General features: G+C 50.2%; 1 protein-coding gene across 9 annotated transcripts in view; it reads left to right on the top strand.

The window, feature by feature from the left end:
- The window catches only part of NAV1 (neuron navigator 1), a 238,976-nt gene that overhangs the window by 53,700 nt on the left and 164,833 nt on the right, over nucleotides 1–20,443 (top strand). For 8 of the 9 annotated variants that reach the window (XM_027610115.2, XM_027610114.2, XM_027610113.2 and 5 more), the window contains exon 2: nucleotides 17,519–18,271. In XM_027610115.2, coding sequence (XP_027465916.1) covers nucleotides 17,550–18,271 — 722 coding nt within the window. In that variant the 5' untranslated portion in view covers nucleotides 17,519–17,549. Of the gene's footprint in view, nucleotides 1–4,273; nucleotides 4,291–17,518; nucleotides 18,272–20,443 lie in introns of those variants that run through there. The other variant, XM_027610108.2, reaches the window with a different exon arrangement.

Raw genomic sequence — 20,443 nt, 5'->3', positions numbered from 1 at the left:
TGTTTTGTCCTTTCCTAAGGCCTCTGCAAAAGCTAGTCAATAGTGGTCACTGATCCCCCATCCAGCTCCAGGGAACGACTCGATTAGAGGGGTGTTCAAACTCTCTCAGCTGTAACATGGAGAGCCAAGATTTAAAACAGATACATTCGAAACTAGTTAAAGCAGGGGAGACCCCTTTCCATTCCCTCATGCAGCTGCAGCACAGTCTCCAGCCGCCCTTTGGAAAGGACCAAGCCCAACCTAGCTCAAGTTAGCCTCTGCCCCCCATGGCACCTCAAGATGAGCTCATTATGTATGTTTCTCACACTTGCTCCACCCCTGACCCACCAGAGGGAATGAGTGGTTTTGCAAAAGTCCACCTTTTAAGGATCCAAAATGAAAATCTCCCCAATCTAAACAATTGGCCCATGCCACTAGTGTCAGAGGGCTGTTCTCTCCCACCCAGTCACTGTCAAGGCCACCTCCCAAAGTCTTCCCTCAAGCTCTCTTGCTGCTGCAATTGCAGGCTTTTTTCTCCATGTTCCTCCCAGGGACAGGAGAAAATGAACTGGAGACCATCGCACTAAAGCAACCCTGTGTTCTTGAAGCAACGATTAATCGTTCTCTAAATTATCTTTTTGTACATGAAACCACTTAGAGTCATCCAGGCTCAGGCCACAGGGGCAGGCCTTCTGAGCCCCCTAAGAAGATTGCTCAAAGGAAGATGCTGCTCTAGGCTGGGGGGAGCAGAACTAGGAGTTGGCTGTCCACCTCCCCCTTGCTCACACTCCTTCTGGCCTTCTCCAGGCCCACTCAGCCCCCATGCTCAGCCTCCCCCAGGCTGGCAGGCCTGGCTCAGGCCAAGCAGAAATGGTCCCCACATCCCTCTGATGCCTGGTGGCATTATTGGAAAAGTCAGCCTCGAAACCACAGAGGGATGTAGGGTGTTGGGGGCTAGAGCTCGGGAAGCACTGTAGACAGTGAGACAGCTGAATTAAATAGCGTCTGTGTGAGTCACTGCCCTCCTGCCTGCCTCCCCAGTCCTGGCGTGAACCTAGAAGCTGGTGAGACAGTTACCTTCTCAGCCAGTTAAATTGCTCTCTGAGGACAGAAGCAGAAAGAATGAACTGAAAATTACAGCAGAAAAGGTTTAGGCTAGACGTCAAGAATCATTCCGTGAACTTCACGGGCCCCAAAGGATTTTTACAGTGTCGCTTTCTTGGGAGGCATCCAGTGGCTTGCCAAAGCTTCACCTGCCTCGGGGTAACATAGGTCAGTCCTGCTCTCTTGAATACCTCTTCTAGGATGTGGTGACTTCCATATTCATGAACAGTCCTCATGTGGTCGCAGCATGGAAATTCTCATCATTGTGAACTAGGCAGAAATGGTGGTTGTACACCTTTACCCATCACTGCTGTCAGGCCTCCCCTGCTGCCTTTTGCTCCTGCTGACAGAAGTCATTGCTTTGGCAAAATTAATTTGCTTGGAAATGAGCCTGGAGGATGTGCCTTTGCTTTGTCTTACATAGTCTGTGTTCTCTCTTTCCCTGTCTTTGCCATAATCACATGTGATTTGGGTGCTAGGAAGAGCACCCAGGCACCATTGAACCCTTCCCTTCCTTGAAGGTTAAGAGTGGCCCCAGCCCAGACCTATAGATCTCCACTGCAGAGAGCTGGGAGTTAGGAGTCGGAGTGCCGGCATTTAGGACATCCATAGGGTAGGTTCTTGACCAACCTACTTGAATATGATCTTCCTAATGACTCTCTGAGGGAGGGATTGTTATCCCCATTTCACAGATGAGCAACTTGACCTAGAAAGGTTAATAGTTTGCCCACGTCTCAGACCGTAGGCGTGTTGGTATGGATGGAAGCCAGTGTCTTTGGACACTGGGAACCGGGCCCTTTCCACTCCTCCACACAGCCTGTCTATTCTGGTCCTAATCATGGTGATTAAGATAACAACGGGTGGTTGGTCACAAAAGGCCAACAACCCTAACCATGTGATCGACCCCTCGCTGAGCCCATCCACTCTGTGCCTGTGCTCATCACATCCGCTCATTGACTCTTGCAACAAGCCTGTGAGGTACATGTTGCTCTTCCCATTTGGAAGACGAGAAAACTGAAGCTCAGAGAGGTCATGTCGCTTGAGAGGGTCACACATCAAGGGTAGAGTGGAGATTCAAACCCAAGTGTTTTTATGTAAAGCCTGTCATCGTTCCCCTGGACGGTAGAGTCTCCCTGTAGAATTTCCCCACTCTGATATTTAGGAACTTCTTTTTGTCTAAATTTCCACTCATCGTGCTACAATGTAAATGCAGCTATGAAAATATATTAATGTATGTTTGTTTTGTTTTGTTGTTTTTACCGAGGGCATCCGAGCAAATACACAGTGGTGACCCAGCCCCAGGGAGGTTGCGCGTTCTCTCTTCTCGTTTCTATTTTTTTTTCTCTTCACCCTGGTCCTGTCTTCTGCTTCTCTCCTATGCCTTTGTGTCCGCCCCCCCCAGGGTGTTTCTCTACTTTCCCACCTTCCCCTTATCATCCTTTCTGCTCCCTTAGACCTCAGCAACCAATCCTGTACCTCCAGCATCTCGTTGCCAAGCAACAGGCTTCCTACCTGCCCCATTGTGTTAGAATCTCCATGACAACAAGTACTGCCAAAAGAGAGAGAGAGAGAGAGAGAAAAAGTTAGGTGGTGGTAGGAGGAGGTGGTGAGACCCTGTATTTCAGGACATTCATGCAGTTTTACCAGCAACAACTTGCTTGCTCTCAGGGCCCCCAGAGAGCATCACAGATAGCTTCAACCAAAACCTCATGAGATAACAAGTCATGAGAGTGACAGTCTGCATGCAGAGAGAGAGAGTCTAGCTTAGGGACATTTATGCGAGAGCCAAGGATGAGAGCCACAGGCATTTTGTGTTTAGATAGAGTGGCGCTGGGCCACGTGATCACCTTTCTGTGGGTCAGTTCAGGAAGGATGAGGGAGGATTTTTCAATAGTTGCTTGAGTGAGGTAATGGGGAATGTTTTTCAGTAGGATAGGTAGGAGTGTATCTGAACAGGGCCATGCCTGAAGCACGCAGCATCTAGGAAAGGGCTAAGGTCAGGGACAGGAGCTGGAGGATGGGGGCTGTCATAAACAAGATCTTGAACCACACAGGCTCCTGCCCAAGGACTGTGGGGGTGTGTGAACCCTGTGAGATTTTCCTGGTCTGTCCAGCTTCAGTCAGTGGTTGGTCTCAGCAGCCCCTGCCTCCCCTCTCTCCCCTGACCCCCAGCACGCCCCCTCCTTTGTCTTTCTGTTTCAAAAGTCTGGAGGAAGCCTGCAGGGAAAAGGAGGGAAAGAGAAGATGGGAAAGGAAGTGAGGACAGCTCTGGATTTCCAGGTGCCCGGACTGGTGTTCACAGAGGGGACCCTGGCTCTTCCTGCCACAGTGCTGCAGGCCTGACAGGCATTCCCCGGGTGGCTACAGGCCACCTAGAATGGCGGTCGGGTGATGCACTCAGAAAGAGGAAGGGCTGCAAAGAAAGGGGGAGGAAGCCTAAGCCGGTCAGAACATCTAGGAACTATCTACCTGGACAAGTGGCCAGGGACCAGCCAGGGCTTTCTTGGACATACTTATTATTCAGGGTAGATAGTGCGTGGAAGACCCCTCTAACCCAGTGGCTAGCACTTGTAGGGACTCCACGATCCCACCCAGCCACCTTATCTGGCTGGCACTTTCCTCAGTGGTCCATGTACTTCAAGCCTATATGCTAGGGCCAAGGCTCCTGTCATCCTGTCCAGGCACCTGGCCCTGAGCATTCTCTGCCCTTCCAAACTTCCAAAGCAGAAGAACCAGTAAGGCCCCAGTCCTAGTATTTGGGGCTTTTTATGGACAGTGCTCGCCTAACCTCTAATTTAAATCACCCAAGGAGAGCAGTTCCTTTGTTCTCTGTGTTCAGAGGGCAGGGAGAGCAGGATCTGCTGGTGGTGGGGCCACCCCACACATTTTTGCCTCCAGCTTTGCTTCCCTGACTGGCCTGACCAAGAACATTGCAAAAGCTCTTGGCATGTGCGGCCACATGGAGGGCCAGGCCCCTAGCAGAGGCTGCAGCCCCACTGTTGAATGGGGCCATCCTGATGTATGCCCCTCAGTGCTGTGAACGAAGGATGCAGTGAGTCGGACACTCAAACACCACTGGAGGAAGAACACGTTGATTGAATCTTTCTGAACAGCAGTCTGCAGTTTGTGACTGAGAATTTTCATAAGATTGTCGCCTGTACCCAGTAATTCCCCTTCTAAGAAAGAAGCCTGAGGAAATAAGCTAAGGTTAAAGCAAAGCTTGTTTGCATGTTTATCACAGCTTTATACATACTAGTGGAGAATTGGAAACACCCTAAGTGGCCAGTAATGATGGAATGGTTAAGTCATTTCTGTATAATGCATTTGCATGATGGTTTATGATCTATTAATAAGGATGTTTTTAAAAAACAGTTTCAAGATTTTTAGATGAAAAGTAAAAATGCTTAATTCATAGTAAGTGAAGATATGTATGTTAAGTATAATCACGATTTTATAATAATATACATGTGTAAATGTATCCTATATGTATTATATTTGTATAGTATATATTATACTCATATATAACATATATGAGTGTGAATCGTAAAAAGCCTGGATGAAACCAAAACACTTAAAAATGCTAACTGTAGGCTAGTAGGTTTGTAGATGATAAGCTTTCCTCTTCTTTGTATTTTTCTAGATTTTCCAAGTTTTTTCTAATGAGTGCTTTGTTATTTTTATAAGAACTAACCTTTATTAGCACGTTCCACATGCTACTGTGCTAAGCATTTTTCATTCTGCTTTAGATTGTTTGTGTACCCCCCCCCCCCCGCACCAAATCACTAAGTTGAGATCTTAACCTCCAAGGTAATTGTATTAGGAAGTGGAGTCTTTGGTAAGTGATTTTGTCATGAGGGCAGAGCCCTCCTGAATGGAATCAGTGCCCTTATAAAGGAGACCCTAGAGAGCTCCCTCCCCCTTCTACCATGTGAGGACACAGCCAAAGGCAGCAGCCTGGGACCCAAGAAGCAGGTTCTCAACCAGACACCGAATCTGCCTGCACCATGATCACAGCCTCCAGAACTGTGAATAAGTTCTGTTGCTTAGGAGCCACCCAGTCTGTGATATTCTGTTAAAGCAACCCAAATGGACGAAGGCACACACATTATCTCATTTTATTTTTATAGCAACTCCATGAGATAGATACCCTTATTTTTTAGATGAAACAATCAAAGCTTGGAGGGTATAAGTAACGTTCCTGAAGCTACCCAGCTTATAAAAGAAGAACACCCCAGAAAAGTCACAAAAGGTTCATGCGGTCATTCAGGGTGGGAGTGAGGTGGGTAAGTAGTGCTGATCTGCCGGGCTTATGGGTTTCTGGTGTAAATGTGTGAAGGCATACATCCCACCTCAGGTGGCCGTTACTTCAGCTCTGTTTGCTGGGCAGCTCTGGTCAAACCTGACCCACCTTTCCAGGCGGAGGTGGCCCCACTCTGAGACCCTGTGCCAGGATGTACAGGACAACTGAGTGAGGCCCCGGGTGTGGGCAGGGTGGGACAGGTGCACTTCTAGGCCTGCTCAGCATGATAGGAGAGGCAGAGGAGGGGCTCCCAGCTTCAGGGGTGTGGAACCCCATAAGCTCACCTTTTAGCCTCCTGATGTCCGTCAGGATTCTGGGCCTTGGGGAGCTACACTCTGGGAGCCTCACAGCCCATTGGATCCTTTCCCATGATGGGGGTCAGTAGCGGGAGGGGAGACTTCTCTCCTGCAGCCTGGCCCCCTGCCTTGGGCTGCAGTCAGGCCTGGCCTCTCCCCTGCCCGTGACTCCCACACGAATGTGCTGCTGCAGAAAGGGGGATGGGGGTGTGTCCTGGCTTGGCAGCATTGTACTGGCAGGAATGGGGGTCCAAGCACAGTTTTAGCTTAGCTCTGAGGGAAGCTGGTGGAGCCAGCAGGACAGGGGTCCTCGGTTTTACTCAAGACACACAGGCACCCCATGCTCTCTTTCCACTGCTCAGGAATGAGGAATAAGTTGAATTCTCTTTCATGCCGGAATTGCTTGCCCTACTTCTCAGATGGTAAAGTTAAAGCTAGAGACTGAATAATTCAGGGAGATACCTAGCACTGGAATCCCATCCAGTGGTCTGACTTCTGGGCTTCTTGACTTTTGGGCCTGCCTCTAACTTCCCCCTCATGCCTCTTACCCACACTCCCACTCCTCTCACATTCTGAGGTCTTTGAGGAAAATAGGGCTCATTGCTAGCATAGCCAGCCTAAGGCTGACCGAACTTGGCAGCAGATCTGGTCTGCACCTCACAGCCCAGTCTGACTGATGGGTTTGCAGTCAGACTGAGAGTCCAGCCTCCTCCAAATGCCTGGATGTGGCGTTCCAGCCAGGGTATTAGCCTCCACATGGCAAAGTGGCAGGGCCTCTGGGTCTGGACGCCTTTAAGAGCAGTCCAGAATCCCCCAGACCTCTCCACCCCAGCACCAAGGAACCTTCCTCCCCTGCCCCAGCCCAGTGGCCCTGGACTTTGTGGCCTGGAAAGTGTGTGGGGCTTGTTGAGTGATATTCCTCCATCTGCCTGGCTGGAAAAACCATTCATGGAAGAACATGGCAGGCTTTGAGTTGAGGGAGAAAAATAACAATAAAGTGAGTGTGAGAAAGACAGAGCTGACAGGTCTGGGGGGAGAGGCAGTCATCTGGCGGGCTGCCTGGGGGTCTAGAAGGTTCCAGTTTCTCTGTCTGAGATGAGTTCCCCCACCCCCAAGGCTCCACTTACTCCTGCTCCTCCCCCATTCATAAGCTCCAGGGTCCATCTGGAATCTAAGCTATTGCTTGGGAAGCCAGAGCTCTGGTAACAGTGGCCTAGAGGAAGCAACTAGACACACACACACACACACACACACACACACACACACACACACACACACACACACACACACACACACACACACACACACCCCGGGGTGGGGGTGGGGAATGAGATGGGGGTACAACATGCACTGTCTGTGGGGCAGCTCCCCAGGGGCCTAGGCAACAGTCCTCTTGTAATTGAGACCTCCCACGTTCTCATTGAAAGCATAGCACATCCTGGGAGCAGCCTGAGGGGCTCTTGGAGCTGGGGGGTGAGGAGCAGGAGATGTTCTGGAGCAGAGGAAAGCTGTGTAGGACTGCCCGTACTCCCTGAACCAGCTCAGCTTCCTGGGAGGTATTTATAACCCAAGCCTTCAGCCCCCCGTGATTTGTGGCACAGCTTTAAGCCATTGATTTTCATTAGCACTAAATCATTTCTCTTGGCTAATTGAAAAGGAACCAAGGATCCTGACAGTGGAGCCGTTTATATGGATCAAATCAGTGAAAAATGCCAATATGCTGATACAGTGCAAGTCTTCAGCTGGGTGGCTCTGGGGCCACTCCCTGGAGCTCAAAATTCACTTTTCTCACAAGGCCAGAGGCTGTGAGAAACAACCTCTCCCACCCCACCCCCAAACTGGAGAACCAGGAAATGGACTTGATTCTTAGCAAGAGGGCTGGAAGTTAGACATTTGAACAAACTTCCAGTGTGGAGAGATGCGACAGGAGATTCTCAGAGTAGCGTTGGCGGAACAGTGAACATCTCTCCTACATAGGTTGTTTGACTGCTACGCATGTCCTGCCTGTCGGCCTGGGCTTAGCTGGAAGAGTCATGAGGCTAAGGATCATTCTTTGGGAGTGTGATAGACTTGCTCTGAGAATGCCAAGTCTGGGCAGTACAGCATTTGGAAGCCACCTCCTGGGAAAGGGGCTTGGGCTCAGCTGGACTGGGCCTGAAAGATAGGGTGTTGGCACCACTGTGATCATTTACTGTAAATGCCAGGAAACTGTGCTATTTGATATTACCTAAGATTAACTTGGCCAGTCCCATCTTCCTCTGTAAGAACATGTTTCCATCTGGCCAGCAAGAAGACCATTCTACCATTTTAAGGTTAAAGGAATTCCTGAGGGTGTTGGCAGAGCCCTGGGCTCCAGGGGTGGAGATGGGGGAGGAGAATAATGAGTTCCACTACTGTGGACAATCCTAATCCCCATTCTGAGCCAGGAGCCAGCCAGGCAGGCACTGGGAATACCGAGCCCCCACCCTGTGCCTGCCAAGTCCTAGTCAGCAGACCTATTTCCTTGCCTCCTGTCAATGCTCTGCTCACTCTGTCCATGCTTGTCCTGAAGACAACACGCCTGGCTGCCCATCCTGTCTCTCAATACTGATGGGGTTGATCACCTTCTCTGCCAAGGACCAGGCCTAGCTGGTTTACTGGAGCCCAAAGCCAGGGTCTATAGGCTAAGAGCTTGGGGAAGGGGGATGGCTTCAAATCTCTTCTACTTTGTACCCACCACCATGTACCCACATCTCAGATCTTCCTTTATCTCTGTCCTGAGAGACTGGCAGAGATAAGAGGCTGGGTAAGAAGGAGAAACATTTAGCAAATGGCCATTGCAGTCCTGTCCTCAGCCCTGGGGACCTCCCCATGATGCCCAGCCTTGGTGTCTTATAGGGAGGGAAGACTGTGTAGTGTGAGGAAGAGCACTGGACCAGGAGTCACCCCAGGCACTACCATTACTCAGCAGTGACTTGGGACAAGATACTTCCTCTAGACCTAGGGATGTTATCAATTGCCCTTATTCCCCCATCCCTACCTCCATGTGTGAGCTTTAACAAGTCTATAATCCACAAACGCTAAATGAAAATTGTGTACACATAGTGAGGGCATTGGGGACCATTTTTCCAGGGAAAGCCTGTGAAGCACACTGCTGGAGAGCTCAGAGCCCTTGAGATGGAAAAAGATAGGAAGACAGGGCACCCTCTCATCTCTGGGCTGGATGAGAGATGGGCCAAAGGGAAGGGACAGGGAGAGCAAGCAGACAGACTGAAGCTACAGATAGGGGTGTGTGTGTATCAGTGTGTAGACATGAGTGTGTGTGAGTGAGTGTGAGTGAGTGAGTCACTATCTATATGGTACTTGGTCGAGAGGTGAGGCAACACAAGTCACCTCTTTGCTGGGGCATCAGAGGGCACAGCTCTCTGTTCACTGAGGTGGTCAGCCTCCAGGCACCAGACTGGACCTCCAACCAGAAGTAAGCCCCAATCTGGGGTTTGGCCCTGGCAGGAACCCTTCAGGCTTTCAGGGGCAGAAGACAGTATGTAGCAGGTAGAGGAAGAAAGCTGGCAAAGAGGCCTGCGTGAGTCCAGGAGTTTTGTCTGTGGTGCCTGGATCCCTGAAAGTCATTCTGTCCACCCTCTGCCTCTGACGAGGTTGCCCCTAAGCCACGCTCGTGCTGTCAGGACTGCATCAATTTCAGAAGGGGCTCCATGAAAGAGGTCTCCCCACCTCTCTCACTAACCCCTGCCACGGTTTATTTTGGAAACTTCTCCAACTTTTTTTATCCTCCCTGCCCCAATCCCATGTAAACTGTCTGTCCTGTTCATACTCAAATAAGGAAATAGAAATTTAGGTTAGAAGGAAGCATATAGTGATAACATTTATGTTGTTCTGACGGAAGTGGGTGACAAAAGGTACCAGTGGGAAATTTGAGTAGAACAGAGAGAAGGGAGGGAGATACATGCTGTGCTGATCATCTATTTGACTCAATGATAACTAGCATTATTCAGAGATTTGTATGGGTTTGTATGAGCCAGGCACTGTCTTAAGTGATTTTCCTATTATAACTCACTGAATTTTTATAACAACATTATAAAATAGATATTGTTATTATTATTATTCCTGTTTTACAGATGAGGAAGCAGACCAAGGAGGTTAGGACCACAAGCTAGGAATCAACCCTGCAAGCTAGATTTGCCTGGGGGTGGGGGGAAGGAGGGGTGTTGGGAAGATGCAGAGGGAGGCTATAGGAAGGGGGTGGTTCTGGCTCCTGGTCCTGTGTTCTTAACCACCATCCTCTACTCTGCAGGGTCTGTACCTCAGTGCTTGAATTCAGAGATACTCTGAACCTTTACCATGAATTATTCCAGTATTTTTCTTTCCTTCCTGAGAAGCCAAGTTTTTCCTTCCTATTTTGTAGCTTTTAAATAACACACCAGGGAAGAGAAATAATTTGCCCAAATTCACTCAGCCCTTGATGGAATCATCTGACCAGCACCAAGTCCCACCTCCCAGATGGTTTTTGTTTGTTTGTTTGCATTTCCTCCCTCCCTCCCTTCTTTTCTTCCCTTCCCTTCCCTTCCCTTCCCTTCCCTCCCCTTCCCTTCCTTTCCCTTCCCTTCCTTTCCTTTCCTTTCCCTTCTCTCTCTCTTCTCTTCCCTTCCATATCCAGCCTCTCCATGCTGTGGTTAAAATATTCTGACGTTTGGAAATGGACATCCTAACTACATTCACAAAGCGCAGACGCGGCTCCTTTAACGGGGCCACTGCAGGAGGAGCTGTCCTATCAGCACCACGGCCGCCGCCCCGCGCGCCCCGCCCACCCCCCCCCACCCCCACCCCCACCCCCCACCCCCCGCCGCCGCTGCGGGAGTCTCAAGGGCAAAAGGGCTGTGGAGAGTCCTGGCTGGCAACCCGCAGCCTGGCTAGTCCTCCAGACCTGGGAGGGACCGCTGAATACAGTGCCCGCCTTCCCTCCCTTCATCCCTCCTCTGGCCCCGCAGATCTGAGGGAGCTGGCGCTTAAGCTCTCACCACATTCTGAGCTAGAGTAAAATATTTATAGGCCAAAAATACTTCTGGCTCTGGGGTTTGCAGAACATTGAGGAGCCAGTCGCCTCTGTTTGTCCTGATGGGGCCTGAGGCCAGAATGATTCAAGGCTGAAAAAGGGAGGTTGGGGGTGGAAGGGAGTCAGTGGGGTGGGGGGTGGGGAGGCCTGGATTGAGTCTGTAGGCTGAGCCGCAGAGCAGGATAGTTCTAGGCCCAGGCTGGTTCCATTGTGCCTCTGATATTGGCTCTCCCATTTACTAGCTGTGTGATCACAAGCAAATTCCTTAGCCTCTTTGTGCCTTGGTGTCCTTTTATGTGTCGTGGGAATGATGATATAATTCCATCAACTCATAGGGCAATTGCAGGTTAATATAGGTAAGGAGCTCAGAACAGTGCCTGGCATGCAGTTGGTAAATGCAACTAAAAAGTGTTGGATTTAAAAATAAAACAGCCCCAGGTGGAGGATGAGAGAATCGACATTCGGGGTGTAGCCTGGAAAAGGTGGAGTGGGACAAGGTGGAAGTACGTGCTGGGTAGGGCTGCACACTGTGTTCAGGGACTGGGACTGTGCCCCATTTCCCTGGAAGCCACCGGCCTCTGGATTCACCTGACATCCATCAGACTATTCCAGTCTGTGTTTCAATTTGTCTCCTTCCCTTCTGAGAAGAAGGGCAGCTATTCTCCTTAATATAATTTTGGCCATTTCTTGAGCATCTACTATGTGCCAGGCACCATGCTGGGTATCTCATCTTTATTCTCTCATTGAATCTTTACAAAACTCTAAGACTGCTTTTTACAGATGAGGACTTTGGGCTCAGAAAAGTTAAAATAGCTTTTCTAAAGCCATATAGCAAGAAGTAGCAGATCTAGGATTTGAACCCAGGTCTTCCTGACTCAAAAGGCTTTACTCTTTCCACTACAAAATTTCCAACTGTCTAGTTTCCTACCCTGTCCACTGGTGGGCGTTTGGGTGTTAGCACATCCAGCACGGACAGTGTTTTTCCTGTTGATGCTATAGATTTCTGATCAGAGCCTGGCAGGTACTCTGATCCTCCTTTGCTCTGCTGGAGGCTCCAGATCAACCAGGCCATGCAGCCTCCATCCCTGGGCCATCTGGGTTGGAGGGACACTTGAGAAAAGGGTTCGTTGTCCTTGTGATCATAACAACAATACTTGTTGAATCCTTACTATGTCCCAGGTACTGTTCTAAGCACTACCTTTATTCACTAATTTTCTCTTCAAAGCAATGAAGAGGTAGGTCCCGGTCTCAGCCTCACTTTACAGATGAGAAAACTCAGAGTTTGTGGAATTTGCAGGAGGTCAAATCATCAGCAAATGGCAGAGCCAAGCTTTGACCTAGGCACTGTGGCTCCAGAATTTATTCTCTTACCACTAACACTCCACAGAGTCTCTTCGAAGAGGAGAGTATGTGTTGGAGCACTGATAGACAGACCATGGGCATGGGAGGTTCAGTCATCAAATCTACTGCTTCCCGGACCTCAAACCACCAACCCCCAACTCTGCTGCTGCCTCTTCATTGAAGCCTTCCCAGATTCTGCCTCATCAACACACTCACACACACACATCCCTATAGCACTTTGTTTTGCCTCCCTTGACACACAGCATATGCGCTTGTGATGACTGTGTATGTTTCTCCCTACCAGACTGTTGGCTCCTTGAGAGCAGAGCCTGGGTTTCAGCCACTGTGATTGCCACAGCATCTGGCAAGTCCCTGGCATATGGGAGGTACTCAACCAAGGTGTGTGTTGATGAACAAAGGGATCCTGTTGTGAATCCTTTTGAAAGTGCAATGAGCTTTGTTAATGGGAAGTACTAATTCCCTAATGTAATTTATTGAGGACAGGGATCCCCAGAATGAGTGAACTAAGGGACACTTGAGACCCTCTTCTTGAATCTGCTTACTGGGGGCGCCTGGGTGGCTCAGTTGGTTAAGCAACTGCCTTCGGCTCAGGTCACGATCCTGGAGTCCTAGGATCAAGTCACGCATCGGGCTCGCTGCTCAGCAGGGAGTCTGCTTCTCCCTCTGACCCTCCCCCCTCTCATGTGCTCTCTCTCTCTCTGTCTCATTCTCGCTCTCTCAAATGAATAAATAAATAAAATCTTTAAAAAAAAAAAGAATCTGCTCACTGAAGTTAAGTGAAATTTCAGATCAGAGCGCTTAGAAGGAGGAAGAGAGAGCATGTTTAGGAGTAGGGGATCTGGTAGGATCCCCCAATACCACATGTGTGTGCACACACATATGCACATACATGTTCACATAAAAAAGAAAGAGGCTCCTTGCTAACACTCCCAGCTCCTAGCCTTCTGCCTGGGACCCTCCCCAGATATATTGTGAAGGTATTACAAAAGATCAGTCCTGATAGCCAAGCTCTTTTCTCTTGAACAGGCCCTGTCCAAAAGACACATAGGTTATCCTGCTTCTCTGGGACATTTTGTCTAACAATGAGAACCAAGAAATGGAGACCATTACAGCTAACCCTGTTATATACTATGAAAGGGACTTTAATACTTCTTAATACCCCAAGAGGTTGAACATTTTCTAGATACCGCCTTGTTCAGCCTGCTCAGGACATGAAGAAATGGGGAGCAAGGAGGCGGAAAGGATTTCTCCTTATTTCACAGAAGGAGAAACTGAGCCCCAGAGTAAGCATGGGAGTCTCCCAAATCATTTGGTCCATTAAGAATGCAACTTGGATGCCGTGGCCAGTAGATATGCGGTTAGGCCCCAGAAGAGATCATTTGGACAGAGGCCTCACCCTTGAACTTTGAAAACACCATTGTCCATGTGTCTCAGCTAAGACCCCACCCCCCATGAATACTCGCTCCCCCCCTTTTCCTCAGGCCTCCCATCAGCTAGAGACTTAGAACTCCATAGTCTTCCTCCTCAATCCCCACCTACCCCAGTTGTGCCACCTGCTACCAACTGGGCATATTAAGCATGTGGCCAGACGATTTGGCCCATTATCTCCCTCCCCATCCTCATTTATTGCCTATAGCCTCTTATGGGGCAATGCCCTAGAACCATCTTGGCGCCTAGTACCACCCAAGGCAAACAGGATATGAAGGGTACAGGGAAAGCTGGCTAGATCTGAGGAATGTTGGAGAAAAAGGAGAAAAAAAGAGGAGGAGGCCTCCTGCAGAGCTGCCCATGACTGATTTTCTTTTCTGGTTTCCACCCTGTGAACTAGATCTATGCCCTCTTCCTCCCTCCTCCACAATCTCTGGAAGGCCCAGAGCTGTTGATCACAGCAAAGACAGTGTTAATATGGAGGCTGAGGAGTGCATCCTGAGGTCAGACATGCATTTGATGGCTGTGGTCTAGGGAATCCATCCTTGGGCCTCAGCGAGATACTGATGCTCTTCTCTAGGGAAGAGAGATATGCTGGGTGTCCTCTTGAGATCTCTGTAAAGATCCTGAGCCCCTGTGAGTTTCCACTCTAAAGGCAAACCAGGAAGGCTCCTTTGTGCCCCCTTTCCCACCAGGCTCAGAGAACACAGTGTGTTTGGGGATCCCTCCTCCATCACCCCAAAGGTAGTCTGATTCTCCCAGACTCCCACCTGGGATGGTGGTCATCACCGCCTGTGTGCATGCTGCTCCTGGTCTAGGTGAGGGCTATCCTCTGGGGAGGAGGAGAGAGCAGGGCCCCCCAGCTGCAGTGAAGAGGGAGGGGTGGGACTCCTGTGATTCTACCACAGGAATGTTTTTAAATCCTCTTCCCATCGAGCTTTTGAAAAAATGATGGTCCAGTTAAAGCAGCAACTGCATCTGCTCCCTTGGCAAGTGAAGTCGAAGCAGCTTCCTCGGCCTTAAGTCTCTCTTGGCTGGAAATCTGGCCAATCCTAGATGTAGGGAGGGCCTGGGAGAGCCTGGGCCAAGGGGAGCCTGGGGATGCTTTGAGGACAATGTAGGTGAGCTGGGCTCTTGGGGGGATCCCTGGACTCTACAATGTGGATAGGGGAGAAGTTCACAGGAGAGGTGCAGGCAGCACCAAGATGCAGTTCTGGGTTCTATCATAGATGTATCTCCTGAAGGGGGTGGGCTGGGGTGCCTACATGGCCATGGTCCCCACACTGGGGTTTGATGAGACTAGGCCTAAGGGGAGAGGCAGAAGTGGCCTGAGTGGTACTATGCCAGCGGAGGGATTGACCGTGGGAATGCTAAAGTCTCAGGGGTGTGAGCTGTAGTGGGTCAGTGGTCTTAGGACCTTCTCATGGGTGATCAGCTGATTCGTTCAGTTGGCCAGTGCATGGCTCAGCTCTGTGCTGGAGGCCAAGGTCAGCAGATCAGGGACCACACACACCTTTGATCAGGTCTATTCTTACCCCTCTGGTCCTGTTTGGCATTGTCACTGATGCATGTAGCTGATAACTAGCGCAGTGGCTGGATAGGAGGATGACAAAGTAAATCTACTCTTACCTCTACTGGGGAAGAATTCTCACTACCGTCTTGAGGCCAGGCTAAAGCATGGTGTTCCTCCTTATAGTAAACACCCGCTATTTCTCCACCTGACTGTAGTTCCTCGATTTTATCCTATTCTTACTTTGCAGACTGCTGTTAGTACCCTCTGAGATCTCTTTGTGAAAGTACTTCTCAGGCCCTCCTGTGGGGCTGTCCTTGGCATGTTGGGGCTGGGGATGGGGCACGGTGCCCTGCATGGGAGACTGTGGGCAGGCAGAGGGTGACTTAGAGTGTCCTTTCAGTCTACAGCCTGCTAGGTGGGCATGAGACAGATGGGAGGGAGGCAGGAGTCAGGCAAGCCTTGGATGTGGTCCTGTGGGCCTAGGTGATGGGCAGCCACTGGAGGAGTGGAGGCAAGCTGGTTGTGGGCACCTGAACACACATGGCTTTGCCTTCTCTGCTGGAGGAGGTGGGGGCTACTTTAGTTCATCCAATAATGGCATCAAATCATTAAAGTACAAATTAGAGGAAAGGAGGAGGGGGTCAGAGCATTTCTCTTCCTAGAGGAAATTATTTCCTCTGTTAGCAGAACAGTCCTCTAAGCCCTGACTCTCAGTCATTTCACACTGTAGTTCTATAAATCCATCAATGTTTAGAGGTCTATATTGACTTCTCACAGTTTAGCCTATAGCTGGGCCTGGGCCACAGAGTCAAAGGTCAGAGAAAGGTTGACAACAGCCATAAGCAGTCCCGTGCAGTTGCTGACAGCTTTCTCTGCAGTATGAAAGGGGACACCCCGGTGGGCTCAGGTGGACCAGCCATACCATGGTGGTCTTTTCTCTGCCCACATGTCCTTTGTCTCCATCTTCACCCAGGGCCAGTTTACCCTTAGAGAGTCAACTTGAGCATTTTCCTCGTACATAATCATTTGCCTACATTTTTCCTCCTCTCCCCAGGACCCATTTCTAGGTCCGGCATCGTTCCCATAGCAGTGTCTGTGGCCCTGTTCCCAAACTGGATATTATACCTTTTCTAAAAGGTAGTGAAATTAATAGCAAAGATGATAACATTTAATCTGCATCTCTTCGATTTTAAGGAGGACTTTTGTTTTTGTTAGGTTCTGGCCAATTATATGTATTATTTTGTGAATTCCTTGTTCAAGTCTTTTACTCTTTATTCTGTGGACCATTTGCTTTCTCTTATTGATTTGGTAGAATTCCCTTGTCCCCCCTATGTGTTGTAAGTATTTTCATAGTTTATTGATGGCTTGAATCTTTTTAAAAGGGCTTTTGTGTCCATACAGAGATTTTCACTTTTATGCACTGAAGTCTATCAGTGTTTTCCTTTATAATTTCTGCCTCTGACGTGGGGCTTCCAAAGGCCTTTCCCACAACAAAATTATGGAAACATTTATGTGTGTGTTCTGCGAATTCTTTTATGGTTTCTTTTTCTACATTTAACTCTTTTCATCTATCTGGAATTGACTGACTGTGTCTTTGTAAATGGCTTCAAATTCCCTTGGAAATGAAAGTGATTAATAGAGCAATTAATTCATTAATTAACATGGCGGGGAGGAGAAGCTGGTAGAGGAGGAGAAGTTGAAGATTCGGGAGAGGGATGGGATAATTAATGGATCAAGGTCTGGGAGGGAAGGAATTGAGTGCTGGGCCAGAGGGTGCATAGGGAATGGCTATGAGGCAGCCTATGTGCCCAAATCTCTGGTAACTGAGGGGTAGGGACAGTGGGGAGGGACCAGGAGAGTTGGCGTCAGTGAGGACCAGTGAACGGTAGGAGCCAGGTGGCAGGAGCCTAGGGTCGGGGGAGGTTTCCAAGTTTATGATTTGTGGGGATCGGGATTGGCTGCTCTACCTTTGAGCCCAGTGGGATCTGGAAGATTACATTCCACTGGACAGGAATCCTGGGCACTTTTGTCAAATAAAGTGGCAGGTGGAAGGAACATGCAGAGAAAAGGCTGAAGGCACAAGGGAGTTGGTTTACTGTGGGCAGGGGATTCTAGACTCAGGCTACAAGGAAGGGTCTGAGAGGGAGGGGCTGTGAGAAGGAGAGTCTATCCCCGATCAGTGGAGGGGAGCAGAGTCAGGGAAAGTTAAATGAACCCCATTTGTACAGAGCATCATGGTTCGCAAAGCACTTCCACATGTGTCTGCACATGAGCTTCACAGCAGTGTTTCAGAGCAGAGTGGCAACGGGATGTGCCCAAATTCAGGCAGGCAGGCACTGACCGAGTCAGGATGTGAAGCCAGGAGCCCTGATGCCCAGCCTGGATGCCTGTGCCTCCTCCCCTGACCCTGGCATCGCCTGTATACACTCAGGAGCAGCAGCTTGGGATGGGGCCTAACGTTCCTCTTTTCTCTCCTCTCTCTGCAGGACAGTAGTCCTCACTGCTGCCTTGCTAGCCATGAATGGGATGGCCAACGTGAACTCTGCCAGCCGCCCCCACTATGCCTCCTCCATCCCTGTGCCTCGAGCTGCTTCCCAGACCAGGACTCATACACCAGGCGCCTCTCCCCAGCTGCGGCCACGCCAGGCCGGCCTGGCCCTAAGCCCCCAGCGTGCAGCCTCCCCAAGACTGGGCAAGGCGGGAGGCCCTTCCAGAAACTCCTCTCCTAAGGCCTCCCGAGGGAGAGGCTCCCCCAAGGCTTCTGGGGTGGTGAGAGAGTCAGCTGAGGGTGGCGAAGGCCTTTCCAGCTCCCCATGGAGCAGTCCCAGGGCAACCCCAAAAGCAGCCCTCTCCAGCTGGGCTGGGGCCAGGAGAGTTGGGGAGACACAAGGCACCCAGGGAAAGAAGAAGGTGGCTCAAGAAGGGATTCCAGTCCGCCAGAGCCGGGGCAGGAGCCCGTCCCGAACAAGCTCTCCTGGAGAAACTCAAATACCAGGGGCTCCTGAAGGTCGAAAACTTCCTACCTACCCAGGAAAGGATCAAAGAGATGCAAACTACAGAAGTTCAGGGGTCCCCAGGTCTTTGGAGCCTGATGCCGGGGCAGTATCAGGGGCTTCCTCCCCAGGGTGCAGCCCCCTGCCGAGCAAACGCCCCTCCCCCACCCCTGGGGCCATCAGCTTCGCTTCGGGCCATCAGCAGAGTCAGCCAGTCACTGCCACAGTGGCCCCCTTCCAGTACAGGTGAGCTGGGGGGAGCAGGTGGGGAGGGAAGCAGGGAGGCATGGAGCTGGCACCCAGCAGCCAGCCCCAAGAGAAGGGGGCCTCGATCCATCAAGTACATTGTTTTTTTAATAAAAATATCTTTACTAAAATGGCCACATTAAGTAAACTAAATTTTAATTATTAAGTGTCACACAGTTTTGAAATGCTCAAATGCAAATTAAGTACCTCTCTGGCTAGCCTGACTTCCTGGGCTTTTTCTCTGCGCTGGTGTGAGGAGAAATCCACTTACAATCTAGGGTTTAGAGAAGCTTGTACACCGTTCCCGGGACATGGCGGGGGGGGGGGGGTGAGGGGGGGTTCCTCTGTGGCAGCAGAACATCTGGGGGGTGGGGGTGGGGAACTATAGGAGTTTCACTTGTACTAGAAGCCAACAGTGTGACTTGGTCTCTGAAAAGTTCCAGACACTCTTATACCACAGTTAGAGACATCCGGGGCCCAGGACCAGGAAGCCGGTAGTCCTACTCTATTCGCCATTGGTCATGCCTCTTTTAGAGTATCACAGTTAGGAAAGCCACATTTTAAAAGGGCATTGATGCCCAAAAATACACTTCAAGAAAGGTGAACAGGTTGATGAGGGATCCAAAAAAGGCTTTAGGAGAATGATTAAAAGAGCTGAAGCAGTTTACTTTGGAAAAGGGAGGCTTAGAGAGGGTCTGAGAGCTGTTCTCAAATATTTGAAGAGCTGTCATGTCATAAGATGAATTAGATTTAGCCGGTGCGGGTCCAGAGCACTGAGTTGGTGTCACGGGGTTAGAAGTCAGTTTGAGACAAATTGGAAGCTCAGGAGGAAGAACTTTCCAGCAACTGGAGAGGTTTACAAATGACTGATAAGGCAGTGAGCTTCCCATCATGGCAGGAATTCTAGCTGACACCGTGATCAAAGGAAGTCATCATTTGGGTGATCCCTGCCTCTGGGAACATCTCTTCTGCCCGATGTACCACCCACACAGCGCGCCCATGTTCCTTCTCCAAAGGGACTCCTCCTGTCTGTGTCTGTCCGTCTGTCCCTCGTGACCTCCACTGAGATTCTCCAGCTGGTGAGAGAACTCAAGGAAGCACGCATGCAGGGCAGACCTTCCTTCGAATGGCCTTTTCCCAATCAGTACAGTGTCTCCCTGGTGACTCTTTGGCTTTCTTCTCCTACCTGATTTCCTTCTACCTGACATCCTTCATTTTGAATTCAACCTTCGGGAAAAGTGGGCATTAAATCGTTTAAGATTTTACATTATCTACCCTACACGTCCCCCGGCAGATTTAGACTCTGACATTTTCCAAAGAGGTCAGAACTTCTTCCTTTGAACATTTCAATGCAACCTGAACAGAACCGTGTTTCCTTCACTCAGCAAACATTTATTGCATGTTTGCATTTCAACAGAAATGGAAATGTGTTGTACCAACCTGGGGGGGGGCAGTTTTCTTCACCATCCACCTCCTAGACCTTGCCTGTTTCAGGCCCTGGGTTAGGGTTGCAGGGAGGGCCGTGGTTCGGGCAAGGGCAGATTAGGACGAGGGACACCCCTAGGTGCCACTGGAAGATGGGAGGGAGCCCAGTACACCCTGCGGGGCCTGGAGTGCCTGCCACGGGTCACTCTGCCAAGGGCCAGGCTGGGCTACCCTTGCAAGTTGCATAGCCAAGGAGGTGCCATCAGCTCCCTAGAAGGCACAGACATCCTGTTTTCATGGAAATCTCCTGCCCCCACCCCCAGCACCTTGGCCTTCTGCAAAGTCCCAGCTGCTCCTGGAAACAGGTTATTGTGCTCCCTCCCCATCTCCAGCCCGGTCCTGCCCCACCTGCTTCTCCAGGGAGCAGATCGCCAGCCTTCTCTTGCCCTGCCCTGTCCTCCATAGCCATCTCTGTCCACGGGGTCCAGGTACGGTCCTTCCCAAGGAAGTATATCTCCTGCCTCTTCTCTGACCCGCCACCGCCTCCCTCTGGTCCCCCCGGCTCTCTGGACCCCAGAGAAGGTGTAAATGCCTCTCAATCCGCTCTCCAGATCCTCTGCTCTCATACAGCTGGTTTCCGCAGATCTACAACCTCATTCTCCTCTGCTCTCCTGGAAGAGAGCCCTTTACAGCTTCAGTACCCTGGGGCTGCCTTTTTCCACCTGCCTAGTGTTCTCTTTTTCCAAA

This window comes from Zalophus californianus, chromosome 10 (genome assembly GCF_009762305.2).
Source record: "Zalophus californianus isolate mZalCal1 chromosome 10, mZalCal1.pri.v2, whole genome shotgun sequence".
NCBI classification, from domain to species: Eukaryota; Metazoa; Chordata; class Mammalia; order Carnivora; family Otariidae; genus Zalophus; species Zalophus californianus.
Note: the sequence above shows the minus strand (reverse complement) of the source record. Positions and strands in the feature narration are given on the sequence as shown.